The sequence below is a fragment of the Ctenopharyngodon idella genome, chromosome 19, assembly GCF_019924925.1.
Source record: "Ctenopharyngodon idella isolate HZGC_01 chromosome 19, HZGC01, whole genome shotgun sequence".
NCBI lineage: Eukaryota > Metazoa > Chordata > Actinopteri > Cypriniformes > Xenocyprididae > Ctenopharyngodon > Ctenopharyngodon idella.
In genome coordinates this window covers 11801405-11820780 of record NC_067238.1, presented here as the reverse complement: position 1 = coordinate 11820780, position 19376 = coordinate 11801405, and the positions used below count along the sequence as shown (strand labels likewise).

Here is a 19376-nt window from a genome sequence, read left to right as displayed (position 1 = left end):
TGTGATTGCAACTTAATTCTTAATCATTGCAATGTCTGAAATAATTGAAATGCCTATTTACGGCAGCAGTTCACCATTATATCTAGTTGGTGTTCACTTCAGTTCTTAGCTAACCAAACCTTGACATTCCCAAAATGCCCTTTTTCTTATGTTAGATGCTTTCTTTTGCCTCTGTCTCCCTTTTCCTTCCGGCCCCTTCTGGCTCTTCAAGATGTTGCATCTCACTCAGAACCAGAGAGTGAAGAATCTTTTGAGCCAAAGCCGACATTTAGACGCAAGTATGAAAGCACTGCTTTTGGCTATCGGCTTAAGCGCTGCTCGCGCTGCAAGGGCTGCAATCGGCTGGAGGACTGCGGGAGGTGCGTGTTCTGTCTGGACAAGCCCAAATTTGGAGGACCCAACAAGAAACGGCAGAGCTGTGTGTAAGTGTCCAAATAGTGTTAATTACAAGGTATTAGCAAACATTTCCCGGGCTTTAAAGGAATCATATCATACTTTTTCAGTATTTGTTCCTATTTGTGGACTTGTTTTTGTAATTTTTCAACAGCTTAAAGAAGTGTTCGCTGATTGAGCAGAACAAATTGAGACGATTTAACAAAGGTACTCTACTTGCCTCTTTAAAATTAAAATCCTTTATAATTATTTGCTATTTCCAGTCATTTGCCAGTTGCCAATGCAAATATTATAATAATGAATAAAATGTATGTGATTCTTATATTACAGTTTAAAAATACTGGTACCTAACAACTTTAGCAGACGAAGTTGGCATTAAAGCTCTGGGCTGTGTTTCCTAAAAGCATTTTGAGCTAGGTTGATCACATGGTCTACGATCTTCTTAGACTTGCAATGCATTTTGGGAATCTCAGTCCTGGCCTGTTGGTTATACGTATGGATTTGATCATTTTATTTGACCACCTCTCTTTGGCGCAGTCCAGATGAAGCGGCGGCGGCCATCAGCGGCCACTGCCATGAACAGCAGCGAAGAAGAAAACGAGGAGGAAGGGGGAGATGATGGAGGAGGACAAGCCCAGTTCAGCCCCACCAGGAGGCAGCCCAGACGACAGGTCACTCCTCAGTCCTACAGAAAACTCCTGGGGTATGACTCCTCTGACACAGAGACGAAAAGTGTCAGCTCTGAGAAGACAAAGGCCAGCGGGACCCAAAAGACTCAATCCAGTGGTATAAATTTGTGTCAACTTTTGAACATATATATAACCAGCCCTTTGCTTGTCTTAAGAGTTAAGATATTTTGACATGATCCTGTGAAACCAGTGTCTATGAGGCTAAACCAATACTTTGAACTTCTTTCCAGAAATGGCTACCTCTGGAACTGCTCCAGAAGAAGCAACAAAGCAGAAAAGGCAAGGACTTTACAGAGCATTTTGGGCCCAACGCAGAATTGATAAGGTATGGTAACTCAGTGTCATTTTGATGATCACAAAATGGACAAATTATCTGACGATTAATCAACCTGGGCTGAGTTTCTCCAAAGCATTTCAAGTCTAATAGCTTGTTTCCACTGAGTGGTACAGTACAGTACGGTACGCAATTATTTCTGTTTCTATTGTCCAACGTTGTGAATGGAACTAAAATACTGAACTGTACCACTTTTTTTGGACCCTTCTGTTGGGGTACCTAGCAGAGTAGTCCAGTGCTACTTAGTGGAAACGAGCCACAAGTAGAGCCACCAATGGTCTCTACGATAAACTGGGCTCACCGTGCTTTTGAGAAGTACAGCCCTGGGAGATATATTATGGTCTAGGGCTACACAATTTTAGAGGATTTTTTTTTTTTTTTCTTCATTCCATCAAAAAAATTGTAATTAAAAAAAAAAAAAAAAAAAAAAAGCTCCAGGCTTGCTGTGGTGTTTTGCAAGGCTGCACAAGTTGATTTTTATTTATTTATTTATTTATTTTTATCAATATAATTATAAAACAATAATAATAATAGCTATTATCATTGTGATTATTATAATATTATTATTACTACTAAATAAAAATATTAACCAAAAGAAATATTGCTATTGTAATATTTCATTATAAAATAAAACAAATTTAGTATTTAAGAAAAAAAAATAATGGTAATGTTTTTATTTCACAGTAAAAAAAATGACAATGTCTTAATTTCTTAATTTTCAAAATGCTAAAAATAAAAAACATTTTGGTGCATCTAGCTTTTATTTCATTGGTTGGTACATGTTGCATTCCCAAATGCATGTTATAAGTGACCCAAACTCAGATGCAGAGCTGAGTTTGTGTTGAGCAACATTTACTGAACCGTGCATATATATATATATATATATATTTATTTATTTATTTATTTAACTCACAGCCTTTGCCATTTTCATAATCACACTTAGCCATATTGTGATTTTTGGATTTGTTTTGATTAATTGTTTTATTATTTTGGTCTATCACTTATATAGTTCAATCCAGTTCTTGAATCACCTCTGAAATAAAATGTCATCCTCTTTAACTCTGTCTAATTGAATGCATTTGGGATTTATCTCGTCTTTCTCTCTTTAAAATAAAACTGCTCTTGCCCTTTTCTTGGATGCAGTTCTTTCCGTCTTCTCCACAGCTACAGTATAACAGCATGTCCTAACCAGGTGTTACATGACAAGTTTCTGCCATCAAGTATTTTTTTCTGTCCTTGCCTACTTGGCGAGATGAATTAAAACCCAAGCGTGTGACAAAAATGTCTTGTTGCGTATTGCTTTTTGCGGTTGCCACTGGTTAGGACAAAAACCTCAACTCTTTTCTTTGTTCTAAACATCCACGTCTGATGGTGATGGAAATGTGTCCTGCTCTCTGTTGTCTGCCCTATCATTTCCTCTCTTGTTCTGTTTGGTGACGGTCCTCCTCCCGCCCAGTTTTTATCGATTCTTTTTCCAGCTTGTATCCACTGTAATGCTGCTTCCCTCGTATTTCCCCAATTCTCTTGGTGTTTTTGACATTTACACAGGAGCCAGTTGAACCATCTTCATCATCATCATCGGACCCTCCAGCACCATCCCACCATCCCTTCACCCCCACAGGAAGTCCCTCCTTCAAGTCTGAGCGCAAGCTGCTGTTGCAGCTGGAAAGGCTACCGGCCAGTGTTTTGCAAGCGGCCTTGTTGGGCTTAGCAATCCCGCATACCAAATGCGACACCATACAGTCACTGAAAGTGACGTGCGAGGTGGTGGAAGAGGAGCAAGCTTTTATTCATTGCTCCTCTCTTACTCATTCTCAGAGTTCGGCAGAGCACACGCCTTCTAGTGTCCTGACTCCGATGGCCAATGGCTGCACCCAGAAGGGCAAGTTCTCACAGGGGACGATGAACAAGATTCGCGTGGACTTCAAGGTCAGAGCTGAGATTTCTATGAAACCAAAAGCTCTGTTTAATGTACAGTTTTGAATATTTTTTTAGTGCTGTCAAACGATTAATCCAGATTAATCGCATCCAAAATAAAAGTTTGTTTACATAACATACGTGTGTACTGTGTATATTATGTATATATAAATACACATACATGCATATATTTAACAAAAATATATTTATATATAATATAAATTATATATAAATATACATGTATACATGTAACTATTTCTTAAATACATATATTTGTGTGTGTATTTTTTATATATAAATAATAAATGTACATCATACACACGTATATTACGTAAACAAACTTTTATTTTGGAGGCGATTAATCGGGATTAATCGTTTGACAGCACTAAAATTTATAGAAACATAAATAAAACAATAAATGATAGTATGTTTTCTTGTATGTATGGGAAAAAATCCTAATTGTAATTCTTATTCAAAATGTAAAATATTTGTAAATTATGTAAATTATTAATAACATAAAATGTCTAGTTTTGGGGTGATATTTAAACCAGAAATTTTTGACCCCTTTTTTTCCCACTTTATTTATTTAATATTTTCCGAAGAAGAAAAAAAATGTTATAAAGCTGTTAAGAGGTCTGTTTTTAAGCCTGTTTATAATTCCCAAAAGTGACTCTTGTATGTTTTTTATTTCGCTGCCTCTTTAATGTTATGTTAACAACGTTTTAATGTTAATTTATGCAGGAAGACTGTCACATCCAGAATGTGTGGTTGATGGGAGGATTGAGTATTCTCACTTCAGTTCCCATCATGCCCCAGTCTGTGTGTCTGCTCTGTGCCAGCAAAGGTCAACATGATGTAAGATCCAGCTCTCAATGCATCACTAAATACCATAGAATCATCATCCATATTCCTTCTATCATTACTCAGTACTACTGGGGTAAAATTTCATTATTTTCAGAAAAATAAAAGTTGGTCCTTATCTAATTTTGAGTTTGTTTGACCTTTTTCCCAGATGATCTACTGTCAGATGTGCTGTGAGCCTTTTCATCGTTTCTGCCTGTCGCCAGACGACTGCCCAAAGGAGGAGAACAAGGAGAACTGGTGCTGCAGACGCTGCAAGTTCTGTCATGTTTGTGGCCGCAAGAGCAAGCAAGCAAAGGTGCATTACGCTTCTAATTAAGTACTAATATAGAATAGTTATGGAGGTGTGTTATTACTTTTCTATTTAATCAGACCTACAGTTTTCACATTGCAGAAGAGAAAAATATTGTAAACATACAATGAGTTATGAAAGTACTTATTTTTGACAGCAGTGATGTTCTGTTCTTCCTCATTTAGCCAGTTTTGCAGTGCAAGAGTTGCATGTACTGCTACCATCCATCCTGTTTAGGACCCACATATCCCAAACCTGTAAAAATGAACACCTCGTGGGTGAGTTATCTCCCTGCCATAGGGTAATGTCCTAAAATCATCATTTTAGTTTTCACCTAGTTTAAATGATTCATACAGTGATAAGTCCAACAATAATGTTGGCTTTGTTTTTCCAGATTTGTATGCTGTGTATCAGGTGTAAGAGCTGCGGTGTGACTCCTGGGAAGTCTTCAGACATGTCCTGGAACCGTGAGCTGGAGCTCTGCCCTGACTGTAACAAACTCCATAGCAAAGGTTTGACAATGCAAATGTCATGTCAGATTCTAGTTCATTTTGCGGATTCAGACTATATAGGAATGAATGTTTGATCTAATCACTCTGTCCCTGTATATAAGCCATCCTTTTAGCAAAAGATATAAAAATTTATGCACCTTTTAATTGAAATTTTTAAATATATTGATTACATAATTGCTTATTTTAATTTAATTAAATTCAGTTAATTTAATAATTATAAAAATATTATTTTTTTATTGCTGCAGATTGTTTATATTAAATGTTTTGCGTGATTATGTCTAAGAATTTTGCATTGTTGTAATGTGTTGTGTGTTTTTTCTCAGGTAACTTCTGCACTGTGTGTCTGAAGTGCTTCGAGGAACATGAGTTTGACAGCAGCATGATGCAGTGTGCCCGATGTGCCCACTGGGTCCATCCCAAATGTGAGGGGCTCACAGGTAGGAAGTGTCCATTTTCAATGCCTTGTTGATCCCACACATAGTACCCTGTCCTGTATTTCCTTCCTGTCTTTTTCGTCTTCAGATGATCTGTATGAGATCCTGTGTCGTCTGCGGGGGAAGAGCCTGGTGTTTTCCTGTGCTCCCTGCAGTAAGAAATTCCGCAGCGGCTGGCAAGACGTTGTGCAGGTAGTTTTGAGGAACGGTCTAGAGAAGATCATGGATGGATTGAGGAACCATCCGACCATCTGTCACCTCCTCATGTGTGCACAGGTGAGGTTTTCAACAATCTGTGTACTGACAATATGTCCCCTTTAAGAAATTGTTTGAATGATTTATTGGTTCACCTTTCTGTAGTGTCTTTGTGAATCAAATGTGTTTTATGTGTGTATCTGAACAGTGTGAAGCCTGTCCAGATTTTGAGGTTGTAAAGGAACGGTCAGTCTGTTGTTTACATCCTGTAGAGAAGAAGATGGAGAATGACCTGTACACTACACTGGTGAGATCTTTTATACATGTGAAAGAACTTATGACAACATACTAGGGCTTTTTTCAGAACGATTGACCGATTCACGATTTCGATTTTTTTTATTTTTTTATTTTTTTTGTTTAACTAGTCAACTTAGGGCCAGATTTACTAAACAGGGCAAATTAGCGTTAGAGCGCAATGGGGGAGCCTGTCACCATCATGCAAACATGAAATATCATGCATACAGTCGTAGTTCTTTACAGGTTTTTGCGTTCCATTGCACTATTTTTCCTATTGTTTTCATGTTTGGCGAACATGTTTGGCTGTTGCACTCGTGTCTCGTGTGTTTTGCAGCGACTCACCCATGAATTGGCATTCTAAAAACGTGGCAGTCAAGTTAAAACAAGTTCAACTTGCGTTTAATTACTTTGCTTTTTTTCTCATTCCACCCCCCACGTCTCATTTTTTTTTCAATGCAATAATGCATTTAAATTCTGAATGAACAGCCGCTTAAGACTAGCGATGTGTTCTACGTTTATAGAGCGTCACACAAGAGCGGTTAATCAGGCATTCTATCATGTGGTCGGATCATTTTCTTCTCTTAACGGTTATCATTGCTGTATTGTCTACCTATCTAATTGTAACGTTTTCTAACATTTTTATTCAAAATTGTGATTTCTCGATTTAAGAATAATAAAATCAAGGCAAAACATTAAATTAAAATTATCGAAAACAAATCTGAAAAATCGCCCAGTCCTACCACATACTTACGTTTTCAAGAAGAATCCTGTGGAAACTAACTTTCTATATCCTTAATAGTCCAATAGTATGTATAGCTTACATTCAATTTAAATCTTTCCTATGCATTTGCAGGAGAACTATTGAATTAGTCAGTCTATCAATATATTTAAGTTGGAAATCACATTTTAGAGCGTTGGTATCAGTTAAATGGGTATAAATTGGTAACTAAACGCTGTTTACTCTGTCCTTTCAGAAAGCGTTTCATGAGGATGTGGTGATGGTGATGGTAGAAAGGCTGAGAAAAGAAGAATATCTTCCAGTGGCGCAAAGGCCCACAAGCCATGCCAAGTTGTATTATATAAAGGTAATGTTTTTTTTGTTTTTTGTCTTTCTGTAGGCCTACAATAGCTGCTGTTGTTCACATCAGCTGTTAATGGACATTTTAAAGCAATGCATATTGTATGAGTGATATTTGCAGACAGTAGTTCATTTTGGTGCATATTTTGTCTTTGCAGCTAGTAGAACAAGTATTTAGCTGGTTCAACAGTCAGGACCCCAAAACATGGAACTCTCATATGCAAGAATTTCCAAGGTATGAACCAAATTTTTCTTCTTTGCTTTTTAAAGCAATAAAGTATTCCTGGGTTAAACAACTTGTGCTCTGTAGGCTGTCGATTGCTAAAGAAAAATAACTTTGAGTGATCCTTCAGATTGTAAAAACCGACAAGTGTTTACCACAATCATAGTTTATATGACAGTTGTTCTGTTGCAACAATATTTGAAGACCCCCCTCACAATATCTACTCAAAAAAAAAAAAAGCTTTCACAGCTTGGCATAACTAGCAAGATGTATATTCGTAATAAATATATAACCAAATAATAAGAATTGTCTTGATTTTTAGTTGTTTTAGCCTATTTGCATGCTTTTTGTCTTATTTTAAATAATTTTTAAAATCCTGGTTGAGAACCACTGTGTTGCATGCATTCAGGTTTATCTGTTTGTGATGTCTTTAAGTTGATGTCCATTTTGCCCCTTTTGTTTCATAGCGGTATGCTCTCCGAGGCTGTAATTCCCCCCAGCGATGAACACAGTTATGCACAATGGCTCAAACAGCAGGACCCAGAAAAATCTCACTCAAAATCTCAAGGTAAACACGTTGTGTTTTTATCTTTATGGCTCATGCTCTCCTTGTTTGTATCTTTTTTTTTGTTTTGTTAATTTGTGTCCATGAACCACAGATCTGCAGAATGTGAACTCTCAGTCTTTCATAGATGAAAGACAGTGCTCCCTCTGCCAGCAACTTGGAGATGCCAAACCAAATGTAGGTGAAACCTCGAGCAGTTCTGTGTTCAGAGATGAGTATTATGTTGGGCTCAGTTGATTTTTATTTGTATGTGTAGGATGCTGGTAGGCTGCTGTATATTGGACAGAATGAATGGGCTCATGTAAACTGCTGCATGTGGTCGGCGGAAGTGGAGGATGTCAAAGGAGCTTTGATGCATGTCCACAGTGCTGTCGCCAGGGGACGCTTCATGGTAAGTGTCATCTTATAAAGAATAGTGTCATTAGATAGAAACCGAATAAAAATTTTGAAATAAATTACAAAATAAAATAAATATATATTTTAAGCCCAGGGTTCAGGGTTTCCATAGCCATAAAAACCTGGAAGTACAAGTTTTTTATTTGTTTTAAAACCCTTTAAAAGATGGTAACCCTTTTTGAAAGTTATGGAATTCATTATAAAGTTTTGTAGTTCATATGCTTAGTTCTTTATTACATAATAGTATATTTTATTCTGTTATTACCTACATTTTGTTTTTTTTTGAGTGCAGTCTCTATACTGTTTAGATTATATGGATTATAATAGATTATTTGTTGAAATAAATGTATTAAACATCCCTTTTTTCCCAGCGCTGTGAACGTTGTGGCCAAACGGGGGCGACTGTGGGCTGCTGTCTTACCTCATGTCAGAGTAACTACCACTTCATGTGTGCTCGTGCCAGCAACTGTGTCTTCCAGTGTGATAAGAGAGTCTACTGTTACAAACACCGTGACCTCATAGATAACAAGGTTTGTATGTTTAAGCAGATGCGTAGCAAAACTGATATTTAATGTTTCACAGTTACTGTATAATTAAAGTGAGAAGAATGTAACAAGGTTTTCTTTTTGTAGATTGAACAAGGCAATGGGTTTGAAGTTCTCAGAAGGGTCTACGTAGATTTTGATGGAATCAGTCTGCGTAGGAAGTTTCTAACAGGCTTGGAGCCCGAGTCTGTAAATGTGATGATTGGTGAGTAAACGGATATTGTTGTTTTTTTTGTTTTTTTTTTCTGTTGGTGTTTAAAAATAAGGAAGAATTCAACATGTTTATGATGTACCCATGCAGGCTCTCTGCACATTCAAAAACTTGGTGTTCTGACGGAGCTGTCAGCAAATTCTGGAAATTGTATCCAGTTGGTTACCAGTAAGTAATATAAAGTTTAAAATCACTCAGCTTTCATTTGATAATTCTTTTAATTTAATACTAGTGATTATCAGTTATCAAAGCATTATTCACATAATTCCTTTTATAATACAATTATTGTCCAAAAAATAATAAAGGGCATCTGTTTCCTCCAAAAGCAAGGTTTAGCAAAACTTTGATTTGTTAACAATAAACTAGAATGAGCTTTAGATTGTACATTCACCCTCTATGAATTATGAGAAGCAATAGTTTTTCCAGCTTGCTGATCTTTTCCCATAGAAATCTGTACTCATAGTTTGATGTGGTCTCAGATGTTCTAGATGGTATTGGAGCACTGTTGATCCTCGCAGGCGATGCCGGTACACTTGTAAAGTAACAGAGATGCGACCTTCAACACGGTGCAAACCTCCTATTTCCCTGGTGGACCAGGGAGAAAATCACACAATTGTACACAGCCCAAAAGTTCACAATGGTGTGTATTTAAGTGTATATATATCTCTACATGCATATTGTTTTTTTTTGTTTGTTTTTTTAATATTTAAGCATTTAATTTAGAGCCTGTACAGTTTGCATTATACCAGCATGGTGTGAAATCTTTGTACTTGGTGTTAATTGTTCAAAATCGTATTTCTGACTCGTAGATGAGGATGGCACAGACAGCGAGTCTTTTTCGCCTGGGCTTCCTCCCGTCACCCCATCCAAGACCAAACAAGACTCAGGGGTCACAGGTAAGACTCCTGGGTATCTACACAGCAGGAGACCAACAGGAGGAATGTCCAGACCATTACCTTCCCCAGGTAAGATTCTTCCATCAGTTTGAAGTTCTGTTCATTTATTAAATAAATAAATCAAATTACATCAAATTTCAATATGATTTAAAGGGTTAGTTCACCCAAGAATGAAAATTCTGTCATCATTTACTCACCCTCATGTCATTCCAAACCCATAACAAATCCATGTGAATCCAATGAGTATAAATAAGTATTAAAATTAAAAGATGATAAAATATCATAAATTGATACATGTGCAACATATTCCATTCCCTCTCTTAAAGGTCATTAGGAACAGCTTAGAGCTTAACATATAGCATTTCTGTAAAATAAATAATAATAATAATAATAAAAAACTTTATCAACAGAAAGTAATCAAATGTGAAATCACACTGCATAGTCTTCCCTGTATAAATTAAATACAGATTAATCCAACTAAATTTACTAAAGAGCAGTGAGTGATTTTCTGACTTTTGTTGTTTGATTAACATCTCAGGAAATGCTGTTTCCACATCCCATCACATTTTGACCATCAGTGACCTTGATGAGACACGACGTGCAACGAGGAGACTTTCCACACGTAGCCGAAATGCCTCTCCTCCCCCCGTGGTACTTTCGGGCCCGATGGCTCAGCGATCAGGTGGCACGATTCACCCTAGGTCACTTTCATTCAGCCCTCCTGTCTCACCACTTGGTGCAACCGAGAACCTCATGAGCACCACTTCACCTCGACGAAGAGGGAGGCCTCCTTCGTTGTCTCCCTCTAGCATCACCTCAGGACCCTCTCCGCCACAAGCAGCTCTCCGAAGTCCCTCTTCGACCGTACCTTCATCTGTCCGCCACTCCTCACGACTTCAACAGCCTTTCAAAACCACACCGCATAAAACTGATGAGGGGGTTCAGGAGTTCTTTGCCTTTTCAGAGCCAGAGGAGGCTGCAGGTGTGCCAAGCCACCGAATTCCCACCACATCTGAGAGGTCAGATCAAGAACTGCTCTCTGCGCACTTTGATCCAGACACAGATGTGGCGGTGGCCTCAGTGTTGAATGCAAAGCTTGAATTTGATGAGTCTTTGCTCAATGAAAATGTGGCTCTGGATTGTGACCCTCAAGGTAGTGAGGCAGATGTTGAAGAAGGAACCTGCAAATACATCACTGGCAGGAATGACCTGTCATCTCCTGTGACTTCAGAGATGCAGATGGAAACGGATGATGATGTTGCTGACCATTATCTAAATTTCTCTCGCACAGTTGTGGTCCGTGAGCCTGCCAAAGACTCTACACAGGCAGGTCTTGCTGTCCTTTCTAACTCAGGGTCCATCTCGCAGCTGGATGGAGCTGACAATGACTCGGAGAGCGATACAGGTGAAGCCAACGCAGATGATGATACTCAGGAAGTAGGGAGTAGTTTTTGTAGTCAGGATACTGAGCCATTAAAACACACTGGTCCAAACAAGGGCAGAACCCTTGACGACGGGCAGCTAGTTTGCACACAAACATCGATTGCAAATCCACGTACAGCAGATTCTGTTTATCAGAATGCTCAGCCAGAGACTCAAATCATGGACCAGGTTTGTGAAGAACAGGAAATAGGTACTTTACAAGAGAGCGGAAAATTGCTTGTTGACTCTAGCGCTGACATATACAACCAAGAAGAAGCATCCTTCACAGAAGGATTGAAAGCAACAACCCCCATCCTTTACAAAGGCGGTGATCTTGTGACGAGCCAAGAAGTAGTCTTGATGGAAAATGAATCAACAGAGGGCTCGCAAGAAGTGTTCTTGGACCACACCAGTGGGAATTTTATATCCGCTGTTGACGGCAGAGTTTTGGACTTGACAGAAAACGCTGCTGGTCCTGAGGGGGCAAGTGATACCTCACCAATAAACAAGGATGAATCCGTTTTAAAGAGAGGTTTGTCACCTATTGAGAATTCGGCAGCAGCCATGCCGGTGAGTGGTACTAGAACAATTCGTGTTGTTGCACAAGCTACGCCCACAAAAAGACGTTATGTGACCATACAACCTGGATCCAAACCCAAAACTCTCCAGATGGCAATACCTCCTGCCACCTCTCTGCCACTCTCCATGCCTGTAAGTGTTGTCTCATCTTCTCCCACTATTTCCGTTGCACCGCAAGGAACTCTGCTTGCTCATGCCCCAGTTGTATTGAATGGATTCGGAGCTCTGCCGAAGGAAGCTACAAAGGGTCGTACGATCGCCATACGCATTGCCACTCCAAAACAAGTGACGGAGCAGTCTCTGCTCCAGTGTTTGCCCGGTACACCTCCTACACCTCAGGTTCTTCTGGTCAACCGTGCTGGACAGATTCTAGTGAAAAACCCGCAGACTAATACCTACCAAGTACCTAGTGCTAATTCCCCCTCGTATACCCAAATCAGCCAGATTGCAAAGATAATCCACAGTAGTAACGTTCTCCAGCGACCTGTCCCTAAGGTCACGGTGATACCAGTGCCACAGGTTCAGGCAAGTCTCGGCAAAACCACACCAACACGTATCATATCTTACAGCAGTAGCAATGGAGCAACACCGTCAACCCAGGTTCTTATCAGGAGGATTCCTCAGAGTTATCCTGGAAGCCAATTACACAGTATCAGTCCACCAATAGAAAGAGCTGACTTGATTTCTGAAAGTGGGCAGAAGGAAATGGCCCAGGCGATAATCGACAAAGCAATGGCAAGTCACCGTGAAGTGGCAAGTCCCACCGGCGTGAACCCTTCTCAGCTCCACCTTGATAAACGCCTCTCTCCTGAATCGAAGGAATCATCTACTGGGATTCGTCTTCGGACTCAACCCAACATCTTGTCACACTCCAGACCTCAAGTCAAGATCAAGAGAGCGTCTTCATTAACTAATCGAATTGGTGTGAAAAGATGCAGGACTGACTTCTTGGATCAAATGGATTCTTGTTCCCAGGATGACCACAGCAGGTATGGACAAATATTTAGTCAAATCGGTCAGGATGATCTAATTGTTGGTCTAGGTTTAGATTATTTTAGCGACCCAGCATCTGGGAGGGGGATTTACTGTTTTTTAGCATGCAAACAGTCCATCAGATGTTACGCTATCATTTTGTACAATAAAAGGTTATAGTAAGTGCTGTGAAAAAGTATTTCTGTATTTTTGCATATACATGCAATGTTATTAGGTCTTCAACCAAAAACTATGAATGCACAAAAGTGCATTTTCAAGAACAAAAACACAATCTGCCTCTGGTGGACCTGATCATAAACCAAATCCTAATTCATTAAGACAAATAAAAATGTCTTATCGAACATCCCAACTGGATGTTCTTGTTAATTTATTTCTAATTTCATCATGTAATAGTAATCATGTTATTTTTCTAATGTTTAGATCAGTTCGGGTTAGAATAAAGGCCCCTAGTGTAAAGGATGTGCTCGACTTTGACGACCCTGATGTTGGATCTCTTGACCAGCCGAAGAATGATGAATCCAAGGTTGCCGAACAGGAGAGGTCAGTAATGAGAATTAAAAATCATATTTAGTCATGTTTTACCTCAGAAAATCACAATATTTTCCTTTTCTTCATTTTAGAATTACTCCAAATAATTTGGAGCCCACTGCGGCGCAGGAAAATGACACACGAGATGGTGGTAAATCTCAATGTATCATCTCTAAACATAGTGATTCGTCTGACTGGGCCCCGTATGCAGGTTAATATAGCATTACCTTAGACACATTTGTTGTAGTTGCTCACACTAATTCGGTGAATCGTTTGATGAAAAGTTTACTTGCATGTGTAACTGTTTCAGGTTGGAGTTCAGATGAGGACTCTCCATCACCTGGCAAGCAGGATAAATGTGCCAGTCAGTATCAGCCCCACCTGCGTTTCCAAATTACCAGTGAGGATGGTTTTAGCGTAGAAGCCGACAGCATGGATGGTCAGTTTCGAGAAATATTGTACTGGTACCTTGAAAAAAGCAATTGGGTTTCTTCTGATAATACTTTGGCACATTATAATACGTTTTCTCTACTGTGTTTCTTCAGTGGCGTGGAAGGCAGTAATGGATGGTGTCCAGGAGGCACGGATACGCTGTCGGCTGGAGCAATTGCCCATCAGCAGGGTAAGCGGTGCCAGGGTACTGGGTGTCCTCCATGATGCTGTGCTCTTCCTGCTGGAGCAGCTGCAAGGTGCTTCCCTCTGCCAGAAACACCACTTCCGTTTCCACCAACATGAAGTACCAGAAGAGGTGCTGCCAATCAATCCCAGTGGCTGTGCCCGCGCAGAGGTCTATGTGCGGTAAGTATCAGACTATCTGAACGCAAGTAGCCTTTGTCACATATGACTGAGTTACTTCATTTGTTCATTTTCAAGGTTGGAAATCAAAAATTGCCTTTCTTTTACTCTAGAAAATCTACCTTTGACATGTTCAATTTCCTGGCTTCACAACATCGGCAGCTTCCTGAGTCTAGGCCATGTGATGATGAAGAGGATGATGTTATGCTCAAATCTAGCAGGTTAGATGCTCAGCAACATGTGAATAAAATATGTGAGCAGTATCATGTGAATATAATACGCCTCCATTCAAAATTTTGGGGTCGGTAAGATTTTTTTTAAAGATGTTTTTGAAAAGTCTCTTACTTACCAAGGCTGCATTTATTTGATCAAAAATACAGTAAAAACAGTAATATTCTGAAATATTATTACAATCTACAATAACTGCTTTCTATTTGAATATATTTGAAAATGTAATATTCATTTGATGGTTGAATTTTCAGCAGTCATTACTCCTGCCTCAGTGTCACATGATCCTTTGGAAATCATTCTAATACGTTGATTTGATGCTCAATTAGTATAATTTTTTTTCAGGATTCTTTCTTAATTAAAAGTTCAAAAGAATAGCATTTATTTGAAATAGAAATCTTTTGTAACATTATACAAAATCTCTTTAATATCTCTTTACTTCACCTTCCAGCAAATCCTTGCTGAATAAAATTATTCATTTAAATGATTAAATTTTACTTTAAAAAAAATCTTACGTACCCCAAACTTTTGAGTGGTAGTGTATCATGGTTTCCGATAAAACATTAATCAGCAAAAACTGTTTTCGTCATTAAAAATAAGAAGAAATATTTGTTTCAGCAAATCAGCATATTAGAATGATTTCTGAAGGATCATGTGACACTGAAGACTGGAGTAATGCTGAAAATTCATCTTTGCCATTACTGGGATAAATTACATTTTAAATTTCAATAATATTTCAATATTACTGTTTTTCCTGTATTTTTGAGCAAATAAATGCCTTTGTGAGTGTGAGACTTCTTTCAGAAACATTAAATAATCGTACTGACTGAAACTTTTTGAATGGGTAGTGTATATGTGTGGGTGTATGTATGCATGTGTATATACACACACACTCATTCTTTTATTTTAACTTTCCTTTAGACGAGCGACAAGTACGGAGTTGCCAGTGGCTATGAGGTTCAGACACTTGGAGAAAACCTCCAAAGAGGCTGTGGGAGTTTACAGGTAATTCCTTCCCGAGTGATGCAGCACAAAAACTAGCTGTGTAAAATCTCTAATAACCAATCCCATGCCAATAAAAGAGATTTGGTCTCTAAAGATAACAATAATGTTAATTTTGTCAGCTATTTTTTAATGTAGTCTTAGTCCTGTCAAATGTACATTTTAGTTTTTATCATATTTAGTCAACCTTGTCCTGTTTTTGTTTTGTCAAGTTTTAGAATGTCTGGCATTTTAGTTATTTTGCTTAAAATTATAATCACAACCCTTGTTGTCATTTGAGAAATTTACATTTCATCAGAATTATTGCACTTTCAGCTAGCAGCACAAATCAAGAGAATGTCAGCTTATTCACTTGGTTTATTTTATCTCATCTAGTTTCCTAATTTATTTATAGGCTATTTATCATATAAATGAACACTGTCTCTACATTATGAAAACCATAAACTTCTCTCTAAAATTAAAACGATGAAATTCCTAATAGTAATTCCAAATGACATTAAAGTTTTTCTATTAAAACGGCAGCAAAAAAGACTTTTTATTTTCACACAGAGGTTGTGTAAGTGCATTTATTCCGCAACCACAATTGCAAACAATATTGTCGAGATCTGTGTTTGGATTTATTACAGTTCATCACTAAAAAAGTTTGATCACACAGATTTAGTAGCAGCAAACAACTCAAGCGGCTCGTGAAGGAACCCAGACTGGCTGAATGACACATTCATTTAAGCAGAATATCTCAATGGAGGTCGATAAACTCCAGCATAATCGTTTGTTTGTGTTATTAGATCATATCAGCACTTTATTCTCAGTGTAGAAAGAGCATGTGTGCTCGGTTGCCAGATTGAGAAGATTAAGTAAAACACCGGGCAGAAAATGTATAATTTTTAAGTGGAAATCTCTTGACATCTGGCAACCGTAAACATCAAGGTTTGTGGAGATTTGTTAAAAACAGTCAGCCTCTTTTTTTTTCTTTTTTTTTTTGACAAAACAAATAGAGATTTTAGTAAAGTTTTTGTTTTTACTTAATTTTTTTTCGTGAACGATATTGCATATTGATATAGTCCCTGATATGGTTTAATGACGTTGGTGTCATCTCGTTATCGTCGTCTCGTTATCGTCTCTGGCAAAAAAGGTTGTTGATGAACGTTTTTCGTCATGGATTTCATTAACGAAATTAACACTAGATAAAAAGTAATCACATTTTCTTTATCTCCATGATAGATCTGCTATACATGGTCGTGGTCTTTTCTGCAAGAGGAACATCGAGGCTGGGGAGATGGTGATCGAGTATGCTGGCAATGTCATTCGCTCAGTTCTCACAGACAAAAGGGAGAAATACTATGACAGCAAGGTAAATCTGATTTCTCCCAGTAGGATGCACTTTTCTTAAAATCAGTTTATCTTTTTGCAGTTTTCATCTCATATAATTGTTTTTTTCCTCTACTGTCTATTTCCTTCCTCTGTCTCCTCAAAGGGCATCGGCTGCTACATGTTTCGCATTGACGACTTTGATGTGGTAGACGCCACCATGCATGGAAACGCGGCACGGTTTATCAATCACTCCTGCGACCCTAACTGTTACTCGAGAGTCATCAATGTGGAGAACCAGAAGCACATCGTTATTTTTGCCCTGCGGAAGATTTACCGTGGAGAGGAGCTCACCTATGACTACAAGTTCCCCATTGAAGATGCAAACAACAAATTGCACTGTAATTGTGGGGCCAGGCGCTGCCGACGCTTCCTGAACTAAAGTTTTTGTGGTTTACTCTGGCACATGGGTGGGAAAAGGAGGTTTGTGAGGGGATATTTTGGTATAGGTGGCTATTTTTGAAGGAAGACACTCATTACAGGTGCTTAAGGGTACGGAGATGAAGGAAACACCATATTGATATAGATTGGCCAGGTGTGTAATGTTTTTAGACCACCAGCACATCTTGATTGGTTACCTCGTATGAGCTATATTTCCTACCCCAAAATTCGACAACCTGGAAAGTCCTGGAGTGGATAAGGCAGATGATTGCTTTGATTTAACAATTAACCTCAAACAAATACCCTTTACTTAACTACTTCACCTGTCCTTATGCTACTTTTTCCCAGCATGCCTTTCAAATCTTGCCACTGGTGACTAGTAATGCAGTAGATCTATTCTGGAAGGATCTTTTAGCTGTCAGAACTAATATACAGAGGTTTTCATAGTGGAAGATACCCTGAAGTTTGAAAGGGTGTGATTATTTTTGCTACTGAATCAGAGGAGTTCCTGTGATGGGTCGTCCTCAACAGCACCTTAATAATCTTTGCTCTTTCCCCCCCCCCAGAAATGTTAGCATTGTACATATTCTCCTTAACAGATGTACAATCTTGCCACACAATGTAGTTTATAAACAGGAAGCCTGTATGTTTCCAGAACATTTACATTTGTATATTTCAGTGTTTTTTACATGGGTGCAAATTAATGTATCACTTAGAACACGCTTATTTTTAAAAAAAGAAAAAAAAAAAAAACCCAAACAAAACAAATTCCCTTGACTGCAACATTAATTTAAGTTAGAGTACCTTTTCTCTGAATGCATATACAGACAGTTTTGCAGCATTCTGGGTCATGTATAGATTACCTTTCTTCATAAGACTTCCCCCAAAGCCCAATTTTTGATAAATTGGTTTTAAGAACCCACTGTTTTTATGTGCTTTTATATCTCAAGGCCAGTCTGTTAGGGGTCTGTTGTAATATTCTCTATATAAGGATTACTTGTGCAGTGTTAAACGTTCAAAAAATCCCATCCTGATCATAACATGCACAAGTATTAACGGAAATATACGAAACCATACTTATGAATGGCGGGTTTAGCTTGAAACAGCCGACTTGCTTCTAATAGCCATGTGTTTCTTTCGATACCTTTGCTCATGCAGCACGTTTAGGCCAACTCTCGTCTCTATTTCAGTCGACTACCTCAGTAGCTCAGTAAACCAGTGACAGCTAGTGAAGTTACAGTGCAAACAATAGTAAAAAATTATGCTGGGATAATCCCGCACTAGCTTTGATTTTATGCAACGTGACTGTAGGGGTTTGTTTCATTTGTTTGTTTTTCCAGTGAATTCCCGGCTTTTGTACAGAATTGAAGTGTGCTTATTAAAAATGAAGACTGAGGCTTAATTCCATCACTGAACGTGATCCAACTCAAAGTGAAATTTTGTCCATAGTTGTATACAAGAATTTCTAAATCTGTTAAATTTTTCTACGCACTTTTTTTTTTTTTTTAATTTATGATGTTCTGTACGTAATAAAGATACAAAGATATTTGAACAAAGTACATTCTTGAATTTTTTTTTTTTTTCTAAATATTTGAAGTTGACACAAAAAAAAATTATTCAGTTTACTTTATTACAGCATGTTACTCCAAAGAGAAAAAAAATGCCCCTTTTACAAGATGTAATATAAGTCTCTGGTGTCTGTGAAGTTTCAGCTCAAAATACCCCACATATCATTTATTATAGCTTGTCAAATTTGCCCCTATTTAGGTGTGAGCAAAAATACGCCGTTTTTGTGTGTTTCTTTAAATGTAAATGAGCTGCTGCTCTCAGCCCCCTTTCCAAAAGAGGGTGGAGCTTTAACAGCTCGCGCTTCGGTTGCTCAACAACAACAAAGCTGGAGAGTCTCACACAGCCAAAATGATGATTGTCAGTAACTGTGGTCAGCCTTACAATGTTCAAACCAGAGTGATGACACTGATGGAGAGACTCAGGAAGAAGTTACAACTTTTAGAATGCAACTGGATGTTTCTAAATGGTTAGTGGTGGATACATTTATGCAGCCGCGGCTTATCTGTATGGGCAAAATATTCATCCAAACATAGACCTCTATATACACTGAATTAGTAATAAATTATAAAAGTGTTCAGCATTCTGCAACAAATATATTGTGGATTTTAAGTCGTAAAGTGAGCAGGATATATTAAAATGTAGCGCATTCGGCAGGCACGAATCATGGTGCGTG

General features: G+C 38.2%; 1 protein-coding gene across 1 annotated transcript; it reads left to right on the top strand.

The window, feature by feature from the left end:
• Positions 1-234: 234 nt before the first annotated feature.
• kmt2ba (lysine (K)-specific methyltransferase 2Ba) lies at positions 235-18691 on the top strand. Its single transcript, XM_051873854.1, is given in 32 exon segments — positions 235-422; positions 548-600; positions 936-1179; positions 1313-1407; positions 2965-3345; positions 4075-4188; positions 4346-4492; positions 4672-4764; positions 4881-4998; positions 5322-5435; positions 5521-5708; positions 5836-5934; positions 6899-7009; positions 7161-7237; positions 7693-7793; positions 7885-7967; positions 8047-8181; positions 8558-8716; positions 8819-8936; positions 9033-9086; positions 9089-9110; positions 9422-9582; positions 9752-9907; positions 10377-12828; positions 13253-13372; positions 13453-13571; positions 13671-13799; positions 13906-14158; positions 14269-14376; positions 15305-15388; positions 16607-16736; positions 16860-18691. Coding segments are annotated over 30 exon segments (6441 nt in total). The 5' UTR covers positions 235-422; positions 548-600; the 3' UTR covers positions 17136-18691.
• The last annotated feature ends 685 nt before the right edge of the window (positions 18692-19376 follow it).